General features: G+C 40.5%; 1 protein-coding gene across 3 annotated transcripts in view; it reads left to right on the top strand.

Moving 5' to 3' along the window:
* Window positions 1–27954, top strand: part of LOC139766856 (GPI ethanolamine phosphate transferase 2-like) — a 110396-nt gene that overhangs the window by 27823 nt on the left and 54619 nt on the right. For 2 of the 3 annotated variants that reach the window (XM_071695814.1, XM_071695813.1), the window contains exons 2-5: window positions 2221–2400; window positions 7904–8084; window positions 16867–17076; window positions 25843–26031. In XM_071695814.1, coding sequence (XP_071551915.1) covers window positions 2255–2400; window positions 7904–8084; window positions 16867–17076; window positions 25843–26031 — 726 coding nt within the window. In that variant the 5' untranslated portion in view covers window positions 2221–2254. Of the gene's footprint in view, window positions 1–2220; window positions 2401–7903; window positions 8085–16866; window positions 17077–25842; window positions 26032–27954 lie in introns of those variants that run through there. The other variant, XM_071695815.1, reaches the window with a different exon arrangement.

Here is a 27954-nt window from a genome sequence, read left to right as displayed (position 1 = left end):
GATTGAAGCAAGGCATGTGAAGCGTCTGGGGTAAACCATGGAAAGCTGTGTAGGTATGTATATTTGCGTGTGTGGACGTGTGTATGTACATGTGTATGGGGGGGGGGTTGGGCCATTTCTTTCGTCTGTTTCCTTGCGCTACCTCGCAAACGCGGGAGACAGCGACAAAGTATAAAAAAAAAAAAAAAAAAAAAAAAAAAAAAATATTTATAGAATACTTAATCGCCATCTCCCGCGTTAGCGAGGTAGTGCAAGGAAACAGACGAAAGAATGGTCCAAACCCACCCACACACACTTGCATATACATAAACACCCAGATGTATTACTGGCAGCTATGTGTGGGGGTTAGTCATAGTGCAACTGGCAACGTCTTAAGCTTGTCTGTGGGCAGAAGGCAGGATTACCTTTTTATAGCACAGATTTCTTGGAAAAGGAACATACAGCAAAGTTTAGGGATTTCCAATAGTACTTTTGCTGGAAGAAGTTTGCTTAGACATATTCCATCATTGCAAAGATGGGAAGATTGAACTTGGTAGGACCTCAGCAAGATAGCCCTCTTTAGGAAGAAACTAAAATTATGTTAGCTCTTCAGTTGTTGATTTCCGGTAATTTTCATTGCCTACTCTACAAATCATAAACAAATGGAAACAAGTGAGGGAATTTGCTTCAGAAAAATCAGGCTGAGCATTTGAAAAGCATGTCTTAAAGCCAGACTCCTCATAAGCATTCACCTCATTTCCCTGCTCACTTTTCACCCATGGAGGCTGGGTCACATTCCATTACCCTTTATGGTTCAAGAATGGCTATATGGCATTTAAGGAGGAAGGATATTTGCAGCATGATATAAGAACTGATTGATCAAAGTGGTATTTTTTCAAAGCATATTTTTCAAACTACTCTCAGAACACATTATGGAAGTGTTTTTCATATGCATTAAGATGAATGTGGCATAATTAGTCTTGTGCTGTCCTCCTTTGACTAGAACAGTCTGAAAAGAATTGCAGTTGTCCTTTGCCAACTACTGAGGTTATGTTCTTTTAAGACCTAGTGGTTGGCAAAACGATGGAGATGGGGGAATTAGTGGGAGTGACCCTTGAGATACATACTTTAGGTCATGTACTGAATACTTCAGGTTTAAGTTAAGAATGTTATACTTCAAAAACTACTTGCATATTTTATGAAGGTACAAAGGTATTATGTATAAAAAACTATGTTAGTAATATGATGGCATTATGTCACCATTGTTGCTGCACTTCCATATTCCCACCAAGGAGCCAGTCATCTGTGCCACATAAAAGGCTACCTTGATGCCTGCCCTGAGAACACTACCTGGTTTTGAAACTCCTCCTGCCTTTGCCTAGAAATGGTGGTCTGCCGGACTTGGCTACAAACAGCCCAAGGCCACATGACACTTGACCAGCGCGTGGATATAATTTTGGTGGTGCCATAGAGAACTGTGAATATTCAAAACTTTTTTCCTGTGGTTGGTAAATTGATATACATTATTCTAAACAAGTAAATTCAAAACCATGTTTGACAAAACTGTGATAGGCAAGAAACCTCTTTGCACTGCTGGGAACAGGTAAGGAGTATTGCCTTCATGGGATCAAAGGAAACAGTTTATATTTGCCCCTTATGAGAAGGCATCATTAGATATTACATAGAAGCTGTTCCTATTCTCATCCAGGTGCTATGAAGTCTGACAGTTTTATTATAAAACTGGGATTATCCTTCTGATAAAGTAGCCATTTCAGTTCTATCCTGAACGTAGTTTTTGTCTTTGAGCAGTATTTGTATATATTGCAGTAATCATATTACTATAAATCTTTGGAAAGCTCAAAATCTTCTAGTTTTCTGCATGTGGTAAGATTTTCAGATTATTTTCAGTTTTTCTCTCCAAAATATGTGGTGCTCCAGTTGAGTGCACACTTATGAAAAGATTGTGCCAGAGCCTGATTTGGTGTAACAATCAGTGAATACTGATCATTATTTCATAATTTCATGTGTAATACACATCATCCTAATATTGAAATATTTTGTAGGTATTTCAATTATGAATTTTTGAAAAGGATTTCCTATATGTTTAATTTTTGTTAAGCCTTAGGCTGACTGCAATAAATGGTACTCTGAAATAGCCTTTGGTGGGCTAGCAGGTTGGATCATTTATTAGTATGTTATTCTTGATGTGTACTGTTATAATTTCTGCATATTTATTCACAGAAAATTTTATTGGAATGAATGAAATCAGAAGAAAATGAAGTTAAGAGGCCTGTCACACCTCCTCGTGGAACAAGTAGCTGTCGTTGCAGCACTTGTAGCTTATCTCACTGGCATTGTCAGTGTAAGACCTCAGCCTTCTGTACCTGATGACCTTTTGGAGCTCAGTGAAGCACCTAACAGGTTAGTTAACTGTTTGAAAAACTGTCTTTTAAGCTGTTTGAAGGTACAGTGTATGGAGTAGTGGTTAGTAAGATCATGATAAACAGGTATTTATTTTGTTACTATTTCTTCTGCGAGGAATAGAGTGATATGGAACGATGTGGTATACCAGGGTCGATGTGCTGTCAATGGATTGAACCAGGGCATGTGAAGCGTCTGGGGTAAACTATGGAAAGTTTTTTGAGGCCTGGATGTAGAAAGGGAGCTGTGGTTTCGGTGCATTATACATGACAGCTAGAGACCAAGTGTGAACGAATGTGGCCTTTGTTTTCTTTTCCTTGCGCTACCTTGCATGCGTGCTAGGGAAGGGGGGTGTCATTTCATGCGTGGCAAGGTGGCGACAGGAATGAATAAAGGCGGCATGTATGAATTATGTACATGTGTATATATGTATATGTCTGTTTGTGTATATTTATGTATATGTTGAAATGAATAGGTATGTATGTGTGGATGTGTATGTATATACATGTGTATGTTAGTGGGTTGGGCCATTTTTTCGTCTGTTTCCTTTGGCTACCTCGCTAATGCGGGAGACAGCGACAAAGTATGATAAATAAATATTCTTCAACGATCAAAACATTCTTTAGAAAGAGGCCCTTGGTAACACTAGGATACGTTCATAGAAATTGGACCTGGGAAAATTATGAAGTGAATAGATAAGTAAGTTGCTTGACTCCTTCCAGAACTAAAACTGTTCTGGGTTTATACTTCTTCTGGCTGGCCCAGCTGGCCAGCTATTGTGAAAAAGACAGTCAACTTTCTGAGAGTCAGCTGGTGTGATGTGGTGCTTTCCTAACCTTCCTATGCATTTCTTTTACTAGTTTTATGGGAACAACTTCTTTTCAGTAGTGTTAAGGCCGGACCACCTCGCTTGGGTCTTTGTGGTCCATGTATCTATTTAACACTATATTTACCTCTGCCCCCAGTTGCTCCTCCTCTCTCATTTCCAGCAAGTCCTCAACAGACAGTTCTTCTCTATGGAACTCAAGAATTTCAGTTATGTCATCATCCCCTTTTTGCTAAAACCCAATAGTATGGACATGCTTGATTGCTCTTGCCATTTCTGAGATCAGGTTCACAAACCCATCACCTCATTCCATATACCTTTAATGTTATTGTTTGTGTGGAGGATGGTACATCATTGGCAGAAATCACAAAGTGATGGCTTGTTATGTCTGTCAATAATATGTAGTAGCTGGGTTATTGATTGCCTTAGATGTTACATTTGTAAAGTTGCTATGACACCCTGATCAGGGGACTGGATTAATGAGGTGCTACTGGTTAGCAGAAGCAACATTTTGATATCAGAATATATGTTTTTTAAGTGCATTAGATGTTGATGGGCATTATCAAGGATGAGTAACACCTTGTAAGCAAGATTAGCATTTTTACCGTATCACTCCACTTCCTCAGATAAATGAGTCATAAACCAGTCCTCAAACAGGTTTATAGTTATTCTTTCCTTCTTACCGGTTTACTAGTGAACTGGTAGGGTATACTGATGTATGCATTTAAAGGCTTTAACATTCTGAGAATGGTAAGCTAGCAATGGTTTGCACTTATAACCCCCTTCTGCTTTCCCACAAAGTAGGAATGTCAGCCTCTTCTTTGCTGCCTTGGAACTTGAAGCCGTATTTCTTATCCTTGGAAATATATGTCTTGCTTGGCATGCACCTCCAGAATAATCTTGTGTCATCAATACAAGATACTTGCTGAGGCTTGTAGCCTTCAGTTTCAGTGATAGCCTTAGATTGTATGGAAATTTTGCTGCAGTATCTCTGTCATGTACTAAAACCCTCTTATGTGAGGATGATGTCATGGAGATTGTAAAGCCTCCTGGATTCAACAAAATCAACCTTTTTATTAGCAAAGAAAGAATAAGCAGTTGATGAATCCCTCACTTTTTGTTGTAAGTGTTTGAATAACTTCAACATTTTCACACCAATGATAGTAGAGTTGATTGGTATCCTCCTCTGATTTTGTTTTCCACCCATACTGCCCAGACTTTCTGTTTTCTTGATTAAAGGATTTTTTACTTGTTATTGGCCAGTGGTGAGATTGTCAATAGAATTTTCTTTATTCTTGGCTGCATTGTAAAGAATGGCTCAGGAGCATGACTCATTCATGTTAAACACATGCCCAGCCATTATTGAGCCATTTTTATTTTCAAGTTGTTACTCCAGCTTGATTTCAATTGTTAAACTTATCCAGTTCTTCTCCATGGGAGTTCTTTTGAATGTTTGGGGGTGCCATGATCCATGAAAATATCATTGATGTGAGCAATTATCAACAATTTGCCACAGCAAGAGGAAACATCCGTGATATTCATGGAAAGGTGAAGACAAAACTCACAGAAGAGCTAAATTCTAATCCAATATTCCTAAAGGATATGCAACAGTAAAGAGGGACAAAAAAGATTAAGGAGGGGGGGATTGGCCCTTTTGATAAGGGATGCGAAGAAAGTCCAGGAAATATCAATGGAAGGTATTTTCAGATGATATACAAGGGACCTCTATGACAAGAGTAATCTGTAATGTCCTGTGAAACTTACAATAATTGAGTCAGAATGTGAGTACCATTGGATGCTGAAATAGGAGGAAGGTTGAAAATGGAGTTGGACATGGATCAGTAAAGAATACCTATAAGTGAAAGAGCTCTGATATGTACTATGGAGGAAAGACAGACAGCACTATAGCCAGCTAGCATGTGAAAGATACAAGAAAGCAAAAAATAAGTTTTTTAAGATAAGGAGTGAGGTGCAGAGATACTGTGAAAAGAGCACTTTGGAGAAGGTAAAAGACAAAAACTATTCCATTAGTTCATTTGGAGCAAATTATCAGGTAAACAGCAGCTAATCAGGCTAAAGGACTCAGTAGGAAGAATTCTTGAAGATAATAAGTTAATATGTTGTATGGTTGCGAGGCGTGGGCTATGGATAGAGTTGTGCGCAGGAGGGTGGATGTGCTGGAAATGAGATGTTTGAGGACAATATATGGTGTGAGGTGGTTTGATCAAGTAAGTAATAATAGGGTAAGAGAGATGTGTGGTAATAAAAAGAATGTGGTTGAGAGAGCAGAAGAGGGTGTTTTGAAATGGTTTGGTCACATGGAGAGAATGAGTGAGGAGAGATTGACTAAGAGGATATGTGTGTCAGAGGTGGAGGGAACGAGGAGAAGTGGAAGACCAAATTGGAGGTGGAAAGATGTAGTGAAAAAGATTTTGAGTGATCGGGGCCTGAACATGCAGGAGGGTGAAAGGCATGCAAGGAATAGAGTGAATTGGAACAATGTGGTATACCGGGGTCGACGTACTGTCAATGGATTGAACCAGGGCATGTGAAGCGTCTGGGGTAAACCATGGAAAGTTCTGTGGGGCCTGGATGTGGAAAGGGAGCTGTGGTTTCAGGCATTATCACATGACAGCTAGAGACTGAGTGTGAACGAATGGGGCCTTTGTTGTCTTTTCCTAGCGCTACCTCGCACACATGAGGGGGGAGGGGGATGTTATTCCATGTGTGGCAAGGTGGCGATGGGAATGAACAAAGGCAGTGTGAATTGTGTGCATGTGTACATATGTATATGTCTGTGTGTGTATATATATGTGTACATTGAGATGTATAGGTATGTATATTTGCGTGTGTGGACGTGTATGTATATACATGTGTATGGGGGTGGGTTGGGCCATTTCTTTCGTCTGTTTCCTTGTGCTACCTCACAAACGTGGGAGACAGCGACAAAGCAAAATAAATAGATAAATAATGAACAAGCTAAAAAGTTGGACTGATGAATGGATGATGAAATTCAGTCACAGTAAGTGCAGGGTAATGAGGATGGGACACAGAGAAAGAAGGTCCTGTTGTAGTTATTACCCAGTAAGAATCAAACTACAGGATTTTAAGCAAGATAGATACCTAGGGTTCACCTTTGTGCTTAATCTGTCACCAGAGCTACACATTAGAAGTGTGAAGGAAACAGATTGTGTACTAACCATATTAGAACTGCTTTTAGGTATTGTATTTTTATTATGTTTTTTCATACCTGATCACCATCTCTCACATTAGTGAGATAGCACCAGAAACATACTAACAAAGGATGCATCTCTTTTTAAACCAGGTATTCCCAATCACCAGTCCTTTTTCAGCACACAAATCTACAAGCTCTTCACCATTTCCATTTACAACACTGAACACCCCATGTACACCAATTATTCCCTCAACTGCCACATTACTCACCTTTGCATTCAAATCACCCATCATTATTATCCCTGGGGATAGGGGAGAAAGAATACTCCCCATGTATTCTGTGTGTGTCGTAAAAGGTAACTAAACAAGGAGGGAGCGGGTGGCTGGAAATTCTCCCCTCTCTTTTTAATTTTCCAAAAAAAGAAGCAGAAAAGTGTGCCAAGTGAGGATATTCCCTCCAAGGCTCAGTTCTCTGTTCTTAACGTTACCTCGTTAGCATGGGAAATGGCGAATATGTACGAAAAAATTATTATTTTCTTATACTTAGTCACTGTCTCCTGCTTTATCGAGGTAGCACAGGGAAACAGATGAAAGAATGGCCCAACCCACCCACATACACATGTCTATACATAAATGCCCACACATGCACATATACGTGCCTATACATACATATACATACACAGACATATACATATATACACATGTTCATGACCAAAGGTGGCTTTTCATTCACAGTATTACCACAAGCAGGCAAAGTCCAGTACACCCATTCAGAAATTTGGATAAGGTTATGTCTGGTAAGCTATGCACAGTGTAGATCATAACTAGTCGAGAGAGGAGCATTTCAGGTGATATCTGAATTGAGAGCTGAGAGCTATAATGAAAGGCTGAAAGTTTCAGATTTGTGTACTGTGGAGGACAGAAGACAGAGATGGGGACTTGATTTCATCCATCAAGTTTTCTGAATCAGTCAGATGATACAGTATCAGAGTAACCAGAGACCACAAAAAGCTGCTTGATATGATGTCAAGAAATAAAGTTGTAGTGTAAGGGTGTTGGATAGTTGGAGTAGATTAGATAAAGAAATGATAAATATCAGCAGTTTACAAAGTTTTGAAAGACTTCTTGATGGTATATAAAGTTCAAGAGATGGGGCCACACTTATGTAGAAGACTTCTTGATGGTACATAAAGTTCAAAAGATGGGGGCCACACATATGTAGAACTCTCTTTCTGTTGTTTACAAACAAATAAATTTGGCAGACAGTGAGTGTACTCTACACTGAAGTACCTCGGTGCTAGAGCTGGAATTACCATGATGCTAGGAAGTATGTGAGATGCGCAGCACAAATTTCTAGAAGAGGCACTTGCATTTTCTAGTTGTAAATAAACGAAAATCATTAACTCTGAATTCACTTCAAGTGAATCCATTTAAAGCAAGGAATACTGTAGATATGTTTCTTACCCTTTTAGAAAGTAAAGTTCACTCTTTCGTATATTTCAGTGAATTTCAGTTGACAATTGAGAAAACTGTGCTGGTTATCATTGATGCCTTGAGAACAGATCATCTTGTGACCACATCCCAACCATTGATGCCTCACACTCATGGCCTGCTTACAGAAGGGAATGCATATGGCTATATACTTCATACAGCTACACCTACAGTCACTTTGCCCAGAATCAAGGTAATTATAATGTTTCAGAATGAAAGCAATCAGTTTGGTGGTCTTTATGTGTATCTTTTAATCACTATACCACTGGACTTTTGAGTGGCCTGCATAAGACCTCCTACACAGTGATTGTGGCTCATATAGCATGTTTTTCCCTTACTCATAAACAGAAACTCTTTTATCCCATTTGTCTTGTGCCGTCCTCTGTCTTCATATCATGATATACATGATTTTTCTCTTACTTCTCTACTAGTCTTTGTTACCTTTGTTTATTCTATTTATTTATTATACTTAGTTGCTATCTCCCGTGTTAGCGAGGTAGCGGCAAGGAAACGGACAAAAGAATGGCCCAACTCACCCACATATATACATAAACGCCCACACATGCACATATACATTCCAATACATTTCAACATTATTTATTTTATTTATTTTGCTTTGTCACTATCTCCCGCGTTAGGGAGGTAGTGCAAGGAAACAGACGAAAGAATAGCCCAACCCACCCACATACACATGTATATACATACACGTCCACACACGCAAATATACATACCTATACATCTCAATGTATACATACATATACACACACAGACATATACATATATACACATGTACATAATTCATACTGTCTGCCTTTATTCATTCCCATCGCCACCCCGCCACACATGGAATAACAACCCCCTACCCCCCTCATGTGTGCAAGGTAGCACTAGGAAAAGACAACAAAGGCCCCATTCGTTCACATTCAGTCTCTAGCTGTCATGTAATAATGCACCAAAACCACAGCTCCCTTTCCACATCCAGGCCCCACAGAACTTTCCATGGTTTACCCCAGACGCTTAACATGCCCTGGTTCAATCCATTGACAGCACGTCGACCCCGGTATACCACATCGCTCCAATTCACTCTATTCCTTGCCCTCCTTTCACCCTCCTGCATGTTCAGGCCCCGATCACTCAAAATCTTTTTCACTCCATCTTTCCACTTCCAATTAGGTCTCCCACTTCTCCTCGTTCCCTCCACCTTTGACACATATCCTAATGGTCAATCTTTCCTCACTCATTCTCTCCATGTGACCAAACCATTTCAAAACACCCTCTTCTGCTCTCTCAACCACACTCTTTTTATTTCCACACATCTCTCTTACCCTTACATTACTTACTTGATCAAACCACCTCACACTACATATTGTCCTCAAACATCTCATTTCCAGCACATCCACCCTCCTGCACACAACTCTATCCATAGCCCATGCCTCGCAACCATACAACATTGTTGGAACCACTATTCCTTCAAACATACCCATTTTTGCTTTCCAAGATAATGTTCTCGACTTCCAAACATTCTTCAAGGCTCCCAGAATTTTCACCCCCTCCCCCACCCTGTGATTCACTTCCGCTTCCATGGTTCCATCCACTGCCAGATCCACTCCCAGATATCTAAAACACTTTACTTCCTCCAGTTTTTCTCCATTCAAACTTACCTCCCAATGACTTGACCCTCAACCCTACTGTACCTAATAACCTTGCTCTGATTCACATTTACTCTCAACTTTCCTCCCTCACACTCTTTACCAAACTCAGTCACCAGCTTCTGCAGTTTCTCACATGAATCAGCCACCAGCGCTGTATCATCAGCGAACAACAACTGACTCACTTCCCAAGCTCTTTCATCCACAACAGACTGCATACTTGCCCCTCTTTCCAAAACTCTTGCATTCACCTCCCTAACAACCCCATCCATAAACAAATTAAGCAACCATGGAGACATCATACACCCCTGCCGCAAACGTACATTCACTGAGAACCAATCACTCTCCTCTCTTCCTACACGTACACATGCCTTACATCCTCGATAAAAACTCTTCACTGCTTCTAACAACTTGCCTCCCACACCATATATTCTTAATACCTTCCACAGAGCATCTCTATCAACTCTATCATATGCCTTCTCCAGATCCATAAATGCTACATACAAATCCATTTGCTTTTCTAAGTATTTCTCACATACATTCTTCAAAGCAAACACCTGATCCACACATCCTCTACCACTTCTGAAACCACACTGCTCTTCCCCAATCTGATGCTCTGTACATGCCTTCACCCTCTCAATCAATACCCTCCCATATAATTTCCCAGGAATACTCAACAAACTTATACCTCTGTAATTTGAGCACTCACTCTTATCCCCTTTGCCTTTGGACAATGGCACTGTGCAAGCATTCCGCCAATCCTCAGGCACCTCACCATGAATCATACATACATTAAATAACCTTACCAACCAGTCAACAATACAGTAACCCCCTTTTTTAATAAATTCCACTGCAATACCATCCAAACCTGGTGCCTTGCTGGCTTTCATCTTCCACAAAGCTTTTACTATCTCTTCTCTGTTTACCAACTCATTTTCCCTAACCCTCTCACTTTGCACACCACCTCGACCAAAACACCCAATATCTGCCACTCTATCATCAAACACATTCAACAAACCTTCAGAATACTCACTCCATCTCCTTCTCACATCACCACTACTTGTTATCACCTCCCCATTAGCCCCCTTCACTGAAGTTCCCACTTGCTCCCTTGTCTTACGCACTTTATTTACCTCCTTCCAAAACATCTTTTATTCTCCCTAAAATTTAATGATACTCTCTCACCCCAACTCTCATTTGCCCTCTTTTTCACCTCTTGCATCTTTCTCTTGACCTCCTGCCTCTTTCTTTTATACATCTCCCACTCATTTGCATTATTTCCCTGCAAAAATCGTCCAAATGCCTCTCTCTTCTTTTTCACTAATAATCTTACTTCTTCATCCCACCACTCACTACCCTTTCTAATCAACCCACCTTCCACGCTTCTCATGCCACAAGCATCTTTTGCGCAAGCCATCACTGCTTCCCTAAATACATCCCATTCCTCCCCCACTCCCCTTACGTCCTTTGTTCTCACCTTTTTCCATTCTGTACTCAGTCTCTCCTGGTACTTCCTCACTCAAGTCTCCTCCCCAAGCTCACTTACTCTCACCACTCTCTTCACCCCAACATTCTCTCTTCTTTTCTGAAAACCCCAACAAATCTTCACCTTCGCCTCCACAAGATAATGATCAGACATCCCTCCAGTTGCACCTCTCAGCACATTAACATCCAAAAGTCTCTCTTTCACGTGCCTATCAATTAACACGTAATCCAATAACGCTCTCTGGCCATCTCTCCTACTTACATACATATACTTAAGTATATCTCGCTTTTTAAACCAGGTATTCCCAGTCACCAGTCCTTTTTCAGCACATAAATCTACAAGCTCTTCACCATTTCCATTTACAACACTGAACACCCCATGTACACCAATCATTCCCTCAACTGCCACATTACTCACCTTTGCATCAAATCACCCATCATTATAACCCAGTCTTGTGCATCAAAACCACTAACACACTCACTCAGCTGCTCCCAAAACACTTGTCTCTCATGATCTTTCTTCTCATGCCCAGGTGCATATGCACCAATAATTACCCATCTCTCTCCATCAACTTTCAGTTTTACCCATATCAATCTAGAATTTACTTTCTTACACTCTATCACATACTCCCACAACTCCTGTTTCAGGAGTAGTGCTACTCCTTCCCTTGGTCTTGTCCTCTCACTAACCCCTGACTTTACTCCCAAGACATTCCCAAACCACTCTTCCCCTTTACCCTTGAGCTTCGTTTCACTCAGAGCCAAAACGTCCAGGCTCCTTTCCTCTAACATACTACCTAGCTCTCCTTTTTTCTCATCTTGGTTACATCCACACACATTTAGACACCCCAATCTGAGCCTTCGAAGAGGATGAGCACTCCCCATGTGACTCCTTCTTCTGTTTCCCCTTTTAGAAAGTTAAAATACAAGGAGGGGAGGGTTTCTAGCCCACGCTTCCGTCCCCTTTAGTCGCCTTCTACGACGTGTGAGGAATGCGTGGGAAGTATTCTTTCTCCCCTATCCCCAGGGATACATACATATACATACACTGACATATACATATATACACATGTACATATTCACACTTGTTGCCTTCATCCATTCCCGTCGCCACCCCACCACACATGAAATAGCACCCTCCTCCCCCACGTGCGCATGTGAGGTAGTGCTAGGAAAAGACAACGAAGGCCACATTCGTTCTCACTGTCTTTAGCTGTCATGTGTAATGCACCAGTCTTGCATATTTGTGTATTGTGTACACCCTTGATTACTAGTGAACTGTGTCCCCTCTCATGTGTCATCAGCAGTTGCCTGACAGCTCTTCAAAGTCATCTATGTCTCACTTGAAGCACAAGAGGAAGGTCTTAAGCCTCGAAATGAAGATGGAGTTATGCAAGAAGCTGAATAACGGCGAGTCGAAGGCAGCACTTATGGAGAACTTCACTATCACCATAACTGTTCATGATATCACCAAGTAGCAAAAGAAGATCAAGGCATTTAGTAGGGCATATTTGCTTACAGATATTAGTACTTCCTCAGTGTAAAGTATTTACAAGTTGGTAAAATAAATTAGAAAGTAACTGTTGTCGAAAGTATGCCAAAATTTCTGTGAGGGTTGGTGGATGGAGTAGGCATAGGTCCTGAGAGGAGTGCACCACATTCCCGCCAGCAGGTCAGTCTCACAGCTACCATCGTTGTGTACGTATCTGTGCTACTTGTGCAATTTGGGTATACCTGGTAACGTGAAGTTCCTACACCCTGCTGTGTCTGTTTTTAAATATGGCATCTAAACATCCAGCAGTATCTTTTCCTATCCCAGAACCAGCAGTTGAATGGAAGAGAATCTCTCTGACCTTTGAAATGAATCTAGAAATCTTATGTCGAACTGATGCTGGTGAGGTAATCTCAGTGCAGTAAAAAGTATACCAGAACTTCACTGATGGTTGCCAGGTGAAGTAAGCATGGCTTGTGGGTGAAACATGCCACATTCCTACCAGCAGGTCAGTCTTGCAGTTACCAATGTTTTGTGCAGATATGTGCAACTTGGCAATTCGGTTATACCTGCTCATGTGATTTTCCTGCTACCCACTGTGTTTTTGGTTGCTAATATGGCATCTAAACATCTAACATCTTATTCTTCCCTCGAACCAGCAGTCAGATAGAAGAGAACCCCTCTGATCTTAGAAACAAAGCTAGAAATCCTACAATGTGTTGATACTGATGAGGGAGAGTCAGCACTCTGGGGTGCTTATAACCTGGGTGAATCTATAGTCCACAGCATAAAGAAGAATGTAGAGAAAATTCAGAGTACTGTGACTTACTCTACTCCACTGTCTGCCAATGTAACCACAAGAGTTAGAAATCCATTAATGGAGAAGATGAAGAAAAGATTTTTTGTTATACATAGAGCATAAGAGGAAGAAAAGCAGCTGTAGCAACCTTCAACTCAGGTCTGGAGCTCTGGGGATTTATGAGTGTTTATGTAAAGTACACATTGTAGCTCAGTCAGTCATTTCAAACAAGCAAAGGATGACTAGATAAGTTTATTCAACATCAGAAGCTAGATAACGTGAAGGTAATGGGAGAATTTGTGATTTCTCTTTGACTGAGGTTATAGCAAAACATAACCCCAGCATAAAGTGAGAGATGAACAATTTCTGAATTATTTGGTATATTTCAAGAAACTTGAATGGAATCTTTTTTATCAGAAACAACCAATTTTCCTAAGCATTTTGAATAACAGAGGTTTTATCGTATATTGGAACAGTGTGGTAAAGGAAGTGCACCTCAGATATTTTTGCTTTGAATATTGCATGATAAATACATAAATACATTGTTCGCTGATGATACAGCGCTGGTGGCTGATTCATGTGAGAAACTGCAGAAGCTGGTGACTGAGTTTGGTAAAGTGTGTGAAAGAAGAAAGTTAAGAGTAAATGTGAATAAGAGCAAAGTTATTAGGTACAGTAGGGTTGAGGGTCAAGTTAATTGCGAGGTAAGTTTGAATGGAGAAAAACTGGAGGGAGTAAAGTGTTTTAGATATCTGGGAGTGGATCTGGCAGCGGATGGAACCATGGAAGCGGAAGTGGATCATAGGGTGGGGGAGGGGGCGAAAATTCTGGGAGCCTTGAAGAATGTGTGGAAGTGGAGAACATTATCTCGGAAAGCAAAAATGGGTATGTTTGAAGGAATAATGGTTCCAACAATGTTGTATGGTTGCGAGGCGTGGGCTATGGACAGAGTTGTGTGCCGGAGGATGGATGTGCTGGAAATGAGATGTTTGAGGACAATGTGTGGTGTGAGGTGGTTTGATCGAGTAAGTAACGTAAGGGTAAGAGAGATGTGTGGAAATAAAAAGAGTGTGGTTGAGAGAGCAGAAGAGGGTGTTTTGAAATGGTTTGGGCACATGGAGAGAATGAGTGAGGAAAGATTGACCAAGAGGATATATGTGTCGGAGGTGGAGGGAACGAGGAGAAGTGGGAGACCAAATTGGAGGTGGAAAGATGGAGTGAAAAAGATTTTGTGTGATCGGGGCCTGAACATGGAGGAGGGTGAAAGGAGGGCAAGGAATAGAGTGAATTGGATCGATGTGGTATACCGGGGTTGACGTGCTGTCAGTGGATTGAATCAGGGCATATGAAGCGTCTGGGGTAACCCATGGAAAGCTGTGTAGGTATGTATATTTGCGTGTGTGGACATATGTATATACATGTGTATGGGGGTGGGTTGGGCCATTTCTTTCGTCTGTTTCCTTGCGCTACCTAGCAAACGCGGGAGACAGCGACAAAGCAAAAAAAAAAAAAATACATTGAGATTACAAAAGAACCTGTAAGTGGCATTTTGTGGATCTGAAGAAAGGGTATGATAGAGATGATAGAGGTGTGTCGTGCAATGTGTTGCAAGTATATGGTTGGAAGAAAACTCTTAGAAACATTGAAAAATTTTGCAATAGAATAAGGCAATTGTGCAAGTAGGAAGAGAGGAAAGTAGATGGTTGTAGGTGAAGGTGGGTCTCTGGCAGGGGTGTGTGATGTCTCCATGATTGTTTATTTGTTTATGGATGAGGTGGTGATGGAAGAATGTAAGGGTCTTGGAGAGAGGTGCAAGTGTGCAGTCTCTTTGGGATTGGGAGGTGAGTCTTTTGTTTGCCAGTGACACGGCACTGGTGGTAGATTTGAGCGAGAAACTGCAAAAGTGGTGTCTGAGTTTGGAGGTGTGTTTAAAAGGAGAACACTGAAAGTAAATGTAAATAGAATCAAGGGTTTTAGGTTTATCTGTGAAGATAGGCAGATTATTTAAAGTAAAATGAGAGAACTTAGAGGAAGTGGAGTGTTTTAGATACCTAGAAGGGGACATGGTAGTGAATGGAATCATAGGAAATGAAATGAGCTGTAGGATGAGTTAAGTGGTGAACATGCTAGGTACATTAGAACATTTGGAAAGAGAGGAAACTATCTTTGAAAAGAAAGATTGATGGTATAGTACAGGTTGTACCTCTCTGGTCTGGCACTCTGTAGTCTGACAACTCCCATGGTTCAGCATGTTTTGAATCTGCTGTCATTAGTTATTAGTTTATGGATCTGCCACCAGGGCAACACTTTTAGCAGTGCTAAGATGCCAATCTGTTTACACTGCAACCAAGCTAATTAACAGTCCTGTTAATTCCTCATATTCATTTGTATTGTAGCCCTTCAGGACGACATCCAAGAGATGCAGAAGATGGTGCTATTGCTAATAAGCAGAAGCATAAATCATTATCTGTGCTTGAAAAGGTGGAGTTACTGAAAAAATTTAGATAAAGGAACTTCTTTAAAGATTTTGTGTGGGTACTATGAGATCAGATCATCAATTGTGTATGACTGAGGGGTCAATTTCTGTTTTCTGGTATTTTCTGTGCTCCAGCAATGGCTAGGTCCCAAGGTTGCTGGGTTAAAGAGGTACAACCAGTAGTTCCAACACTATTGTATGGATGTGAGAGATGGGTTTTAGATAGAAATGATAGAAGAGGGTGGATATGGGGTGGATATGTTAGAAACGAAATCTTTGAGTTTAAGATTTGGTGTAAGGAGGTTTGATTGAATATGAAATGAAAGAGTAGGGGAGGTGTGGTAGCAAGAGGAGTATGTATTTGAGAGATGAAGTGTGTGTACTGAAATGGTTTGGATGTGTGGAAAGAATTGATAAGTAGAGGATCACTAAGAGAGAATATATGTCGAAAAGTGAGGGAATAAGGAAAAGGGGGAGCCTAGGCGGAGATGGAAGGTTGGAGTGGAAGAAGCTTCGGATGTTTGGGGCCTGAACTTGCCCTAGCCATGCCTTTTTTGATTATCTACCAATCTATCTGTCTATATCTCTGACACCTGTTCCCACCTGAAATTCCTCAAAGGGGTGGCCATGACACTAGAGTCTCCATAACTTATGAATTCCAGTGCCCCTTCTTAACCTTTAGTGCCTCACCCTTAACAGGCCACTGGCAGAGGGCAACTCTAACACAGTGTTTGCAGAGGCTTCTACGCAATGTTCCTACTGACTTCTTGTGCCTAATGTTCCTGCTTACTGTTCCTACCTACTACTTCTACCCGATGTCTCCACCTTATGCTCCTGTCTAATTATTCTTAGCTATTGCCTCTATTTATTGGTCCCACCATTTTGCCAGAAGGCAGGGCTAGCACACAGTGCTCACTGCAGGAAAATCTAGAGTTAAGGTGAATGAACCCAGGTTGTTAAGAGAATGATATATGAATTGCATTAAAGTATGCATATTTTTTCATATAAAACTATTTTCTATATATTATAATGTATTATCAACTAAGAATTAGGATCTTATGCAGCTTCCTTCAGTCTTTGGTTACAGGAAGCATACCAGGCTTCATGGATATCATAGAGAACTTCGGGGCTGGTGAGCTGACCGATGATAACCTTATCAAGCGATGGGTAGGAAAAGGAAAGCGTGTTCACTTCTATGGGGATGACACCTGGATCAAGCTGTTCCCATCACAGTTTTCCAAGCATGATGGAGTCACCTCATTTTTTGTTACTGATTACACTGAGGTAAGATATATGTTGTGGGCTAACTTTCTTATATTATATCCATAAGAAATGCATGCTTCAGTTGTAGGTTAAATAGATATGAATTGATTAAGGGAAGTCTTATTACCATATTATGATCATGTGAGTGAGTAAGCAGTTTTAGGAGTGAGTTACTGTAGGTGTATTTCTAGACTTAGAATAGCATTATTTTCTGATGCCTGTGTTTGAATTTTGCAAGAAAGATGAGAGTGAGAATTGGCAGATTTGAAATACAGATGAGTCATTGCAGTGGTTACTGGAAATTGTCATGGTTGTATGCAGTTTAAGGAGTTATGAGCAGAATTGGATTATTGGTTGTAAGGATCATGCATATGGTCATGTACTTCATAACCAATGAGGTGAGGGGATGCTGCTACTGTGGTGGGCTCAAAATTGGGAAGAGTTCTGAATTTCAGTGCCTCAGGTGGATACTTTAGTTTTCTAGAGTATCCATGTCTTATCATGCCCTCCCATTTTAACCTTGTTATTACACCTTTAGGGGTGGAACTCAAGTGGGAGATGTTGCCTAGCTGCATCAGGGTAATAAAGTAGTAGTTTTCTTTTATAGATACAGACAAATGCTTGAGTTGTGCTGGGAATTTTAGTTTTTCATACAATTTGGGAGCTGTGCTGCCCCTGGGAAACACTGTACTGGAGTTGCCCTCTGCCATCGGCCTGTCAAAGGGGAGGCATAAAAGGCTAGGAAGCAGCACTGGAATCTACTAGTTATGTCAAGAAGTAAAAGGGATGAGTGATTGAGGGTGATGGCACGAAATGAAAATGAGATGACCTGGTGAGAATAAAATGAGGGAGCTTGTTTAGAAATTTAAAAGTAATAGTTTGGATGTGCGGGGGATTGGGGAAACTCATATCCACAGGCAGGGTGCATGGAATGAAAATGGTAATGACGAAAGCAGGTTATGAGAGATCATGGGACGAGGAGTGGTATGAACAGGAATGAATGAAAATTACTAGGGAAAAAGGATGTGCAATTCTTCTATCACTGAGAGTGTGGGAAGGTGTTCCAGAGCATAGGTGGAATGGGTGAAGAATGATGAGAGTGAAGGGAAAGATTGGAATTATGAAATATGCATGGGTTTGTGTATATGCACCTGTGAATATGAAGGCTGTGTGAGGTGAGGATGGAATGAAGCATTTTTAGAGAAAAGTGAATGACTATGTAAATGACTGGAATAGTGTATGCTAGGTAGGCATGTAAATACAGGGATAAGTGGAGATTTTTTCCCGTGGGCACCCCTTTGGTTGGAGTTTCTAGAGAGAACAGGCATCAGAGCTGTAGGTAGTTGGATAGACCATTGAATTAGACATTGAAAGAAATATTTTTGATGACCATAGCATTTATCTCAGTTTTCTTTTAAATCTGAATATTTACTTCTTCTTTCTTTCATACTATTCGCCATTTCCCGCATTAGCGAGGTAGCGTTGAGAACAGAGGACTGGGCCCTTGAGGGAATATCCTCACCTGGGCCCCTTCTCTGTTCCCTCTTTTGGAAAATTAAAAAAAAAAAAAAGTGAGAGGGGAGGATTTCCACTACATCACAGGGCAGAGTGATTATTTGCTTTTGTATTTTAGGAATTAAGACTTGTTTGACTTGAATTTCTTTTACTGATATTAGCAGAGTTTTTAGGTGTTGTGAAAGTGGTTTTTAGAATTTAGACAGTCACTATGAGTTTATCTTCTACATTCTGCCAGATCCTCATATTAATAGTATAGTTAAAGTCATTCTCTTCCAGTCAAAGAAATTTCTGCAAACTTAAGCTCAGTGAGCACTTGAGCATTAGAGAGAGAGAAAGAGCATGTTGCACAAGGAGGAATCAAAATCCCATTTTAACCTTAGATAGGATGCATCTACTGGATTTCACCCTTTTAGGCCATCATGGTATAAATGAGGCCTGCCCAACAGCTATTAATTATTATTTAACTCCATCACTAAATGTTACTGTTGACTTTTTCTCTTGAATTTTGTCACATTACACTTTCACATTGTGGCCTTTACCTTTGGCTATCTGTGAAATAAAATCTGTATCCTTTTCAAGGGATTGTATTTGTTGATATGAATTATGAATTGGTCTATTTTCAAGTGTTATTGGTTAGCTAGGCTAGTCAAGTTTTCATCTGTTCATCACATATGTGCATTGTCCTACCCTACTTTGCAGATTTTTACACTTTTGTATTGTTGATTTTAATCCTTAAACACTGGCTGAGTTTGTAACAATTGCCTATAACATGGGAAAAAGATCTTCAAATTTTCAAAATGGAAGAAATATGTAAGTAAAGGAAATTGCCAAAGAAAAGGGCTATCTTAACTCATATGACCATAGTATAGTGCTAATGTTAACATGTAAAGCCCTTGGCAAAAGGTGGTGGAGGAGTTGGAGGAAGAGTTGGGTGATTAGCCTTTCACTTGACACTAATTCAGTAGTAACTCTTATCACAGTTGATAAATTTGATAAAACAAGTGAGCCAATGTAACTTACAATACACTGGAAGTCTCCAGTTTACAAACAACCATCCCATGCATCCCCATATTTACAAACACACTAAAAGAAGGGAAATTTGATACTTAGTCCCATATTCAAATGAGCACCCATACTTATGAACCACAGAACAACTTGAATATGCATTTTTTTCATTAGATGTTGCTCAGTGATATTTTGCGAGGGAAACATGCAAAGACAAGGATAAGTGGAGACTCTTTTGCTATGGCCACTCCTTTTATGGGAATTCCCGAAAGTAATGGGCATCAGAGATATAAATAGATCAATAGATAGACACTACTATACTTATATTAGAATGCAGTATTTATTACGTTATTACAGAGAGTTAGAGATATTTACTCCATGAGTTTTTCTTCATAATTATTTACTTATGAACACTACATCTTATAAACAGGATTCACAGACTTGATATGTTCATAAGTTAGGGAATCCCAGTATATCCATGAGATAGCCCCAAAGGTAATCCATAATTCCCATGGTATAGGCTGTAGGGGAGGGGATTTATCCTTTTCACCTGCAATAACTGAGTGACAACTATTTGCAGTTATATACACATATGTACATTTGTTTTTACACAATTACATACCTCACTGGAGAGGGGGAAGCTATATCATGTGTGGCGGGGTGGCAACAAGAATGGATGAAGGCAGCTAGTATGAATATGTGCATATGTATATGTAAGTTTGAATGGAGAAAAACTGGAGGAAGTAAAGTGTTTTAGATATCTGGGAGTGGATCTGGCAGCGGATGGAACCATGGAAGCGGAAGTGGATCATAGGGTGGGGGAGGGGGCGAAAATCCTGGGAGCCTTGAAGAATGTGTGGAAGTCGAGAACATTATCTCAGAAAGCAAAAATGGGTATGTTTGAAGGAATAGTGGTTCCAACAATGTTGTATGGTTGCGAGGTGTGGGCTATGGATAGAGTGGTGCGCAGGAGGATGGATGTGCTGGAAATGAGATGTTTGAGGACAGTGTGTGGTGTGAGGTGGTTTGATCGAGTAAGTAACGTAAGGGTAAGAGAGATGTGTGGAAATAAAAAGAGCGTGGTTGAGAGAGCAGAAGAGGGTGTTTTGAAATGGTTTGGGCACATGGAGAGAATGAGTGAGGAAAGATTGACCAAGAGGATATATGTGTCGGAGGTGGAGGGAACGAGAAGTGGGAGACCAAATTGGAGGTGGAAAGATGGAGTGAAAAAGATTTTGTGTGATCGGGGCCTGAACATGCAGGAGGGTGAAAGGAGGGCAAGGAATAGAGTGAATTGGATCGATGTGGTATACCGGGGTTGACGTGCTGTCAGTGGATTGAATCAGGGCATGTGAAGCGTCTGGGGTAAACCATGGAAAGCTGTGTAGGTATGTATATTTGCGTGTGTGGACGTATGTATATACATGTGTATGGGGGTGGGTTGGGCCATTTCTTTTGTCTGTTTCCTTGCGCTACCTCGCAAACGCGGGAGACAGCGGCAAAAAAAAAAAAAAAATGTATATATGTATATGTGCGTGTGTGTGTGAGCATTATGTTTATACATATGTATGTGGGTGGGTCAGGCCATTCTTTCGTCTGTTCCTTGTGCCACCTCACTGATGTGAGAGACAGCGATTAGGAATAATAAATGAAATAAAAATATATATATATTCTATTTTTTTACTATACTTTGTCGTTTTCTCCCGCGTTAGCGAGGTAGCGCAAGGGAACAGAGGAAAGATCTTCCCAACCCTCTCACATACACATGTATATACATACACGTCCACACACGCACATAAACATACCCATACATTTCAACGTATACATATATATACATACAAAGACCTATACGTATATACACATGTACATAAGTCATACTTGCTGCCTTTATTCATTCCTGTCGCCACCCCACCACACATACAATGATACTCCCCTCCCCCTGCACGTGCACGAGGTAGCGCTAGGAAAATACAATAAAGGCCACATTCGTTCACACTCAGTCTCTAGCTGTCATGTATAATGCACCGAAACCACAGCTCCTTTTCCACATCCAGGCCCCTTCAAACTTTCTATGGTTTACCCCAGATGCTTCACATGCCCTGGTTCAAGATATTGACAGCATGTCGACCCCAGTATATCACATTGATCCAATTCACTCTATTCCTTGCATGCCTTTCACCCTCCTGCATGTTCAGGCCCTGATCGCTCAAAATCTTTTTACTCCATCCTTCCACCTCCAGTTTGGTTTCCCACTTCTTGTTCCCTCCACCTCTGGCACATATATCCTCTTTGTCAATCTTTCCTCACTCATTCTCTCCATGTGACCAAACCATTTCAAAACACCCTCTTCTGTTTTCTCAACCACACTCTTTTTACTATAAAACATATCTCTTACCCTTTCATTACTTACTCGATCAAACCACCTCACACCACATATTGTCCTCATACATCTCATTTCCAACACATACACGTGTGAGGTAGCGCTAGGAAAAGACAACAAAGGCACCTTTGTTCACACTCAGTCTCTAGCTGTCATGTGTAATGCACCAAAACCACAGCTCCCGTTCCACATACAGGCCCCACAGACCTCTCCATCGTTTACCTCAGACACTTTACATGCCCTGGGTCAATCCATTGAGAGCACATTGACCCCGGTATACCACATCGTTCCAATTCACTCTATTCCTTGCACACCTTTCATCCTCCTGCATGTTCAGACCCCAATCGCTCAAAATCTTTTTCACTTCAACCTTCCACCTCCAATTTGGTCTTCTGCTTCTTCTTGTTCCCTCCACCTCTGACACATATATCCTCTTTGTCAGTCTTTTCTCCCTCATTCTCTCCATGTGTCCAAACCACTTCAACACACCCTTTTCTGCTCTCTCAGGCACACTCTTTTAATTACCACACATCTCTCCTACCCTTTTATTACTCACACAATCAAACCACCTCACACCACATATTTTCCTCAAACATTTCATTTCCAACACATGATAGCCTATGTCTCACATCCATATAACATACTCAGTTTTGCTCTCCGAGATAATGCTCTCGCCTTCCACACATTCTTTAGTGCTCCCAGAACCTTCACTTCTTCCCCCATCCTGTGACTCACTTCCGCTTCCATGGTTCCATCCGTTGCTGAGTCCACTCCCAGATATCTAAAACACTTCACTTCCTCCAATTTTTCTCCATTCATACCTCTCAATTAACTTGTCCCTTAACCCTACTGAACCTAATAACCTTGCTCTTATTCACATTTACTCTCAACTTTCATCTTTCACACACTTTACCAAACTCAGTCACCAACTTCTGCAGTTTCATATGCCTTCTCCAGATCCATAAATGCTATATACAAATCCATCTGTTTTTCTAAGTATTTCCCACGTACATTCTTCAAAGCAAACACCTGATCCACACATCCTCTACCACTTCTGAAACCACACTGCTCCTCCCCAACCTGACACTCTGTATATACCTTCACTCTCTCAGTCAATACCCTCCCATACAGTTTCCCAGGACACTCACCTTTATCCCCTTTGCCTTTGTGCAAAGGCACTATGCATGCATTCTGCCCATTCCAGGCACTTCACCTGATTTGTACATACATTGAATGTCCTTACCAACCAATCAACAACACAGTAACCTCCTTATTTGATAAATTCTACTGCATTATCATCCAAACCCTCTGCCTTGCCAGATTTCATCTTCCACAAAGCTTTCACTACTTCTTTCTTAACCAAACCATTCTCCCTGACCCCTCTCACCTCACACACCACCCCAACCAGAATGCCCTACATCTGCCACTGTCATCAGACACATTCAACAAATGAAATGTTTGAGGACAATATGTGGTATGAGGAGGTTTGATCAAGTTAGTAATGAAAGAGTAAGAGAGATGTTTTGAAATAAAAATAGTGTAGTTAGGAGAGCAGAAGAGGGTGTGTTGAAATGATTTGGGCATATGGAGAGAATGAGTGAGGAAAGCACTAGGAAAAGACAACAAAGGCCACATTCGTTCACACTCAGTCTATAACTGTCATGTATGATGCATCGAAACCACAGCTTCCTTTCTACATCCAGGCCCCACAAAACTTTCCAGGGTTTACCCCAGATCAGCCTTCACCTGGAACTAGTCACTTTGTTCTACTTGGACACATGCCTTAGACTATTTACAAAACTACTCCCCTTTGCTAACAGCTTTCCTCCCACACTATATATCCTTAAGACCTTCCACAAGGCATCTCTGTGTACCTAATCATATGCTTTCTCCAGACCTATAAATGTCACATACAAAGTCCTTTTTTTTTTGTAAGTGTTTCTTACACATCCTTTATACCACGCACCTGATCCACACATCCTCTACCACTTATGAAAGCAGCTTGTCCCTCCCCAATCTGATACTCAATATATGCCTTCACCCTCTCAGTCACTACTCTCATGTACAGCCTTACAGGTACACTTAGGAAACTTATACCTCTATAGTTTGAACACTCACCTTCATGCCCCTTGCCAATCCTCAAGCATCTCACCATGATCCATACATACATTGAAAATCCTAATGAACCAATCAGGAACACAGTCACCCACTTTCTTTAGAAATTCAACTGTAATACCATCTACTCTAGCTGCCTCAACATATTTCATCTTATGCAAGGTGTAGGTACATTATTTTGCACTGCAGTATACTGTATATTGCATGTATTTTGCCCTTTGCATCATATCATCAGAGTGTCTTAATTCCTCCTGTTACCATTGGTGCTAAGAAGCATTAGGCAGTCCCAATGAGGATAGAGTAGGTGTGCTCAAACAATATGAGAGAGGTGAACAAATAGCTGATATTAAGCATGCTCTTGGACTTAGTCAAATTTATGGACTATTCATATAGTGCAGAGAATATCAAAGTGAGTGCTAATGATAGAAAGTCAGTGCATATAAGACCTCACATTCATGAAGTTCATTTATGGAAAGAATGGAAAGAATGTTGAGCACAATGTTCCCATCAGCATACTTGTGATACAAAGAAAGGTGTGGAGTGCATAAGATGGCTTGGTAGCAGAAAAAGAAGGAGTGTGAAGATTTTAAGGAAGTCCTTATTGGTTTGCAGATTTTACCATAACATCAAGATACTTGATGAGGCTGCATCTGTTGATGTCATTGCAAACGTGAATTTCCTGGGAACCCTCAGGAATATTATGAAGGAAGGTGGTTATTCTCCCGGATAGATTTTGAAAGTGGACTAGACTTGATCATTTTGGAAGAGAATGCCTGTGAGAATGTACATTTCCTTTGAATAAAAGACTGAACTAGGATTCAAAGTTTGTTATTTTCTGATTTGATTTATGTGATTAATTGTACAGTGTGTATGTTATAGTATTTTTTTTATTTTGTGGTACATATATACTTTAGTTTTCAGTGATATGATATTTGGTGCTGTCTTGTGAATAAGGAAACTCCTTAATCTCCTATATAAACATTATATGATTTACATGACCATTTTCAAAAATGCAACTTTTGTGTAAATTTAGTGGTGCCTGCACACCACTTGCTTATGGGAAGCAGACCTTTTAATATTGATTTGATATTTCCAGGATAGAGTGGAGGATATGGTAATGCCCAATATGTTTAAGCTATAACAGGATTGAATTGAGGTGCTATGAAATTAAACAGAGGGGAACAAATGTTTCTTAGAAAGAGACAGGAAGAAACTGTTTTAGCACTATTAAATCTTATAGAGTTCCTGCTTCCTCATTCCAAAATGCTGTCTGACTTAAGAGAGGAAATATGATCAGTATGGGAAAGTTAACAAGTGTTAAAGGGAAGAGGGGAGTTGAAGTATGTAAAGAAAGGGAGTAGATGATAAGACAGAATTCTTAGGAACACCATCATTGATAGGATAGGAAGAAGTTGGTGCATTGATGACTGCTGTGATGGAACAGCAAGAGAGAAAACAGTGCATTAGAGAAGAGAGAGAAACGGTGAAAGTGAGGGGAGTTAAGAAAGCAAAAACTTATGCCACATCATGTCAACTGCTTCAGAAATGTCAAACACCAGACTTTTTTCCTTTCCATCAACCCCTTTTCCAAAAAAAAATTTTTTCATTAACATTGTATTTCTGTAAATCCTGTGCATCATGATTTTTTGTATTGCATTAATTTTATTAATTGTCATACTCATTATTTCTTATTCAGCTGTAAGTTTCAGAAAAATGTTTTGTTATACACTGTACATGAATCAGATGGGTTAAGCATTTCTTTCTCACAGGTAGACAGAAATGTGACTCGCCATATCTCCCAGACCCTTGATTCAGATGACTGGGATGTGTTGATTCTACACTATTTGGGCTTGGATCATATTGGGCATTTAGAAGGACCAATGAGTCCACTGATAGGTCCTAAGCTTTTAGAAATGGACTCTGTGATAATGAACCTTCATCAGACACTTGAAGCTAAGGTAAGAAAGAAATTTAATAGAATTAATTAATTAATTAAGAATCAATGTCTTCATTTTTTATTCATTATATTTTGTCGCTGTCTCCTGCTTTAGCAAGGCAGCGCAAGAAACAGAAGAAAGAATGGCCCAACCCACCCACATACACATGTATATACATGCACGCCCACACGTGCACACATACATACCTATACATTTCAACACATACATACATATACATACACAGACATATACACATATACACGTGTACATATTCATACTTGCTACCTTTATTCATTCCTGTCGCCACCCCGTCACACATGAAATAGCATCTCCCCCTCCCCCCTGCAAAGTAGCGCTTGGAAAAGACAAAAGGCCACATTCATTCTCACTTAGTCTCTAGCTGTCATGTGTAATGCACCAGAACAGCTCCCTTTCCACATCAAGGCCCCACAAATCTTTCCATGGTTTACCCAAGATGCTTCACATGCCCTCGTTCAATCCATTGACAGCACGTCGACCCTGGTATACCACATCATTAATTCACTCTATTCCTTGCTTGCCTTTCACCCTCCTGTATGTTCAGGCCCCGATCACTCAAAATCTTTTCCACTCCATCCTTCCACCTCCAATTTGGTCTCCCACTTCTCCTCATTCCCTCCACCTCTAACACATATATCCTCTTTGTCAAACTTTCCTCACTCATTCTCTCCATGTGACCAAACCATTTCAATACACCCCCTTCTGCTCTCTCAACCACATTTTTTATTACCACACATATCTCTTACCCTTTCATTACTTAATCAAACCACCTCACACCACATAATGTCCTCAAACATCTCATTTCCAACACATCCACCCTCCTCCACACAACCATATCTATAGCCCATGCCTCGCAGCTATATAACATTATTGGAACCACAATTCCTTCGAACATACCCATTTTTGCTCTAAGAGATAACATTCTCTCCTTCCACACATTCTTCAATGCTCCCAGAACCTTTGCCCCCTCCCCCTCCCTCACCCTATGACTCACTTCCTCTTCCATGGTTCCATCTGCTGCCAAATCCTCTTCAAGATATCTAAAACACTTCACTTCCTCCAGTTTTTCTCCATTCAAACTTACCTCCCAATTGATTTATCCCTCAACCCTACTGTACCTAATAACTTTGCTCTTATTCACATTTACTCTCAGCTTTCTTCTTTCACACACTTTACCAAACTCAGTCACCTGCTTCTGCAGTTTCTCACCCAAGTCAGCCACTAGCACTGTATCATTAGTGAACAACAATGGACTCACCTCTCAAGCCCTCTCATCGACAGCAGACTGCATACTTACCCCCCTCTCCAAAACTCTTGCATTCACCTCCCAAACAACCCCATCCATAAACAAAGTAAACAACCATGGAGACATCATGCACCCCAGCCGCAAACCGAAATTCACTTGGGACCAATCACTTTCCTCTCTTCCTACTCTTACACATGCCTTACATCCTCGATAAGAACTTTCCACTGCTTCTAGCAACTTAACCCCTCACCATATATTCTTAAACCTTCCACAAAGCCTCTCTATCCAACCATAAATGCTTCATATATATATATATATATATATATATATATATATATATATATATATATATATTTTTTTTTTTTTTTTTCATACTATTCGCTATTTCCCGCGATAGCGAGGTAGCGTTAAGAACAGAGGACTGGGCCTTTGAGGGAATATCCTCACCTGGACCTCATCTCTGTTCCTTCTTTTGGAAAAAAAAAAAAAACGAGAGGGGGAGGATTTCCAGCCCCCCGCTCCCTTCCCTTTTAGTCGCCTTCTACGACACGCAGGGAATACGTGGGAAGTATTCTTTCTCCCCTATCCCCAGGGAATATATATATATATATATATATATATATATATATATATATATATATATATATATATATATATCT

The sequence above is a fragment of the Panulirus ornatus genome, chromosome 58 (genome assembly GCF_036320965.1).
Source record: "Panulirus ornatus isolate Po-2019 chromosome 58, ASM3632096v1, whole genome shotgun sequence".
NCBI lineage: Eukaryota > Metazoa > Arthropoda > Malacostraca > Decapoda > Palinuridae > Panulirus > Panulirus ornatus.
The sequence above is the reverse complement of the archived record's forward strand: the minus strand, read 5'-3'. Positions and strand labels throughout refer to the sequence as shown.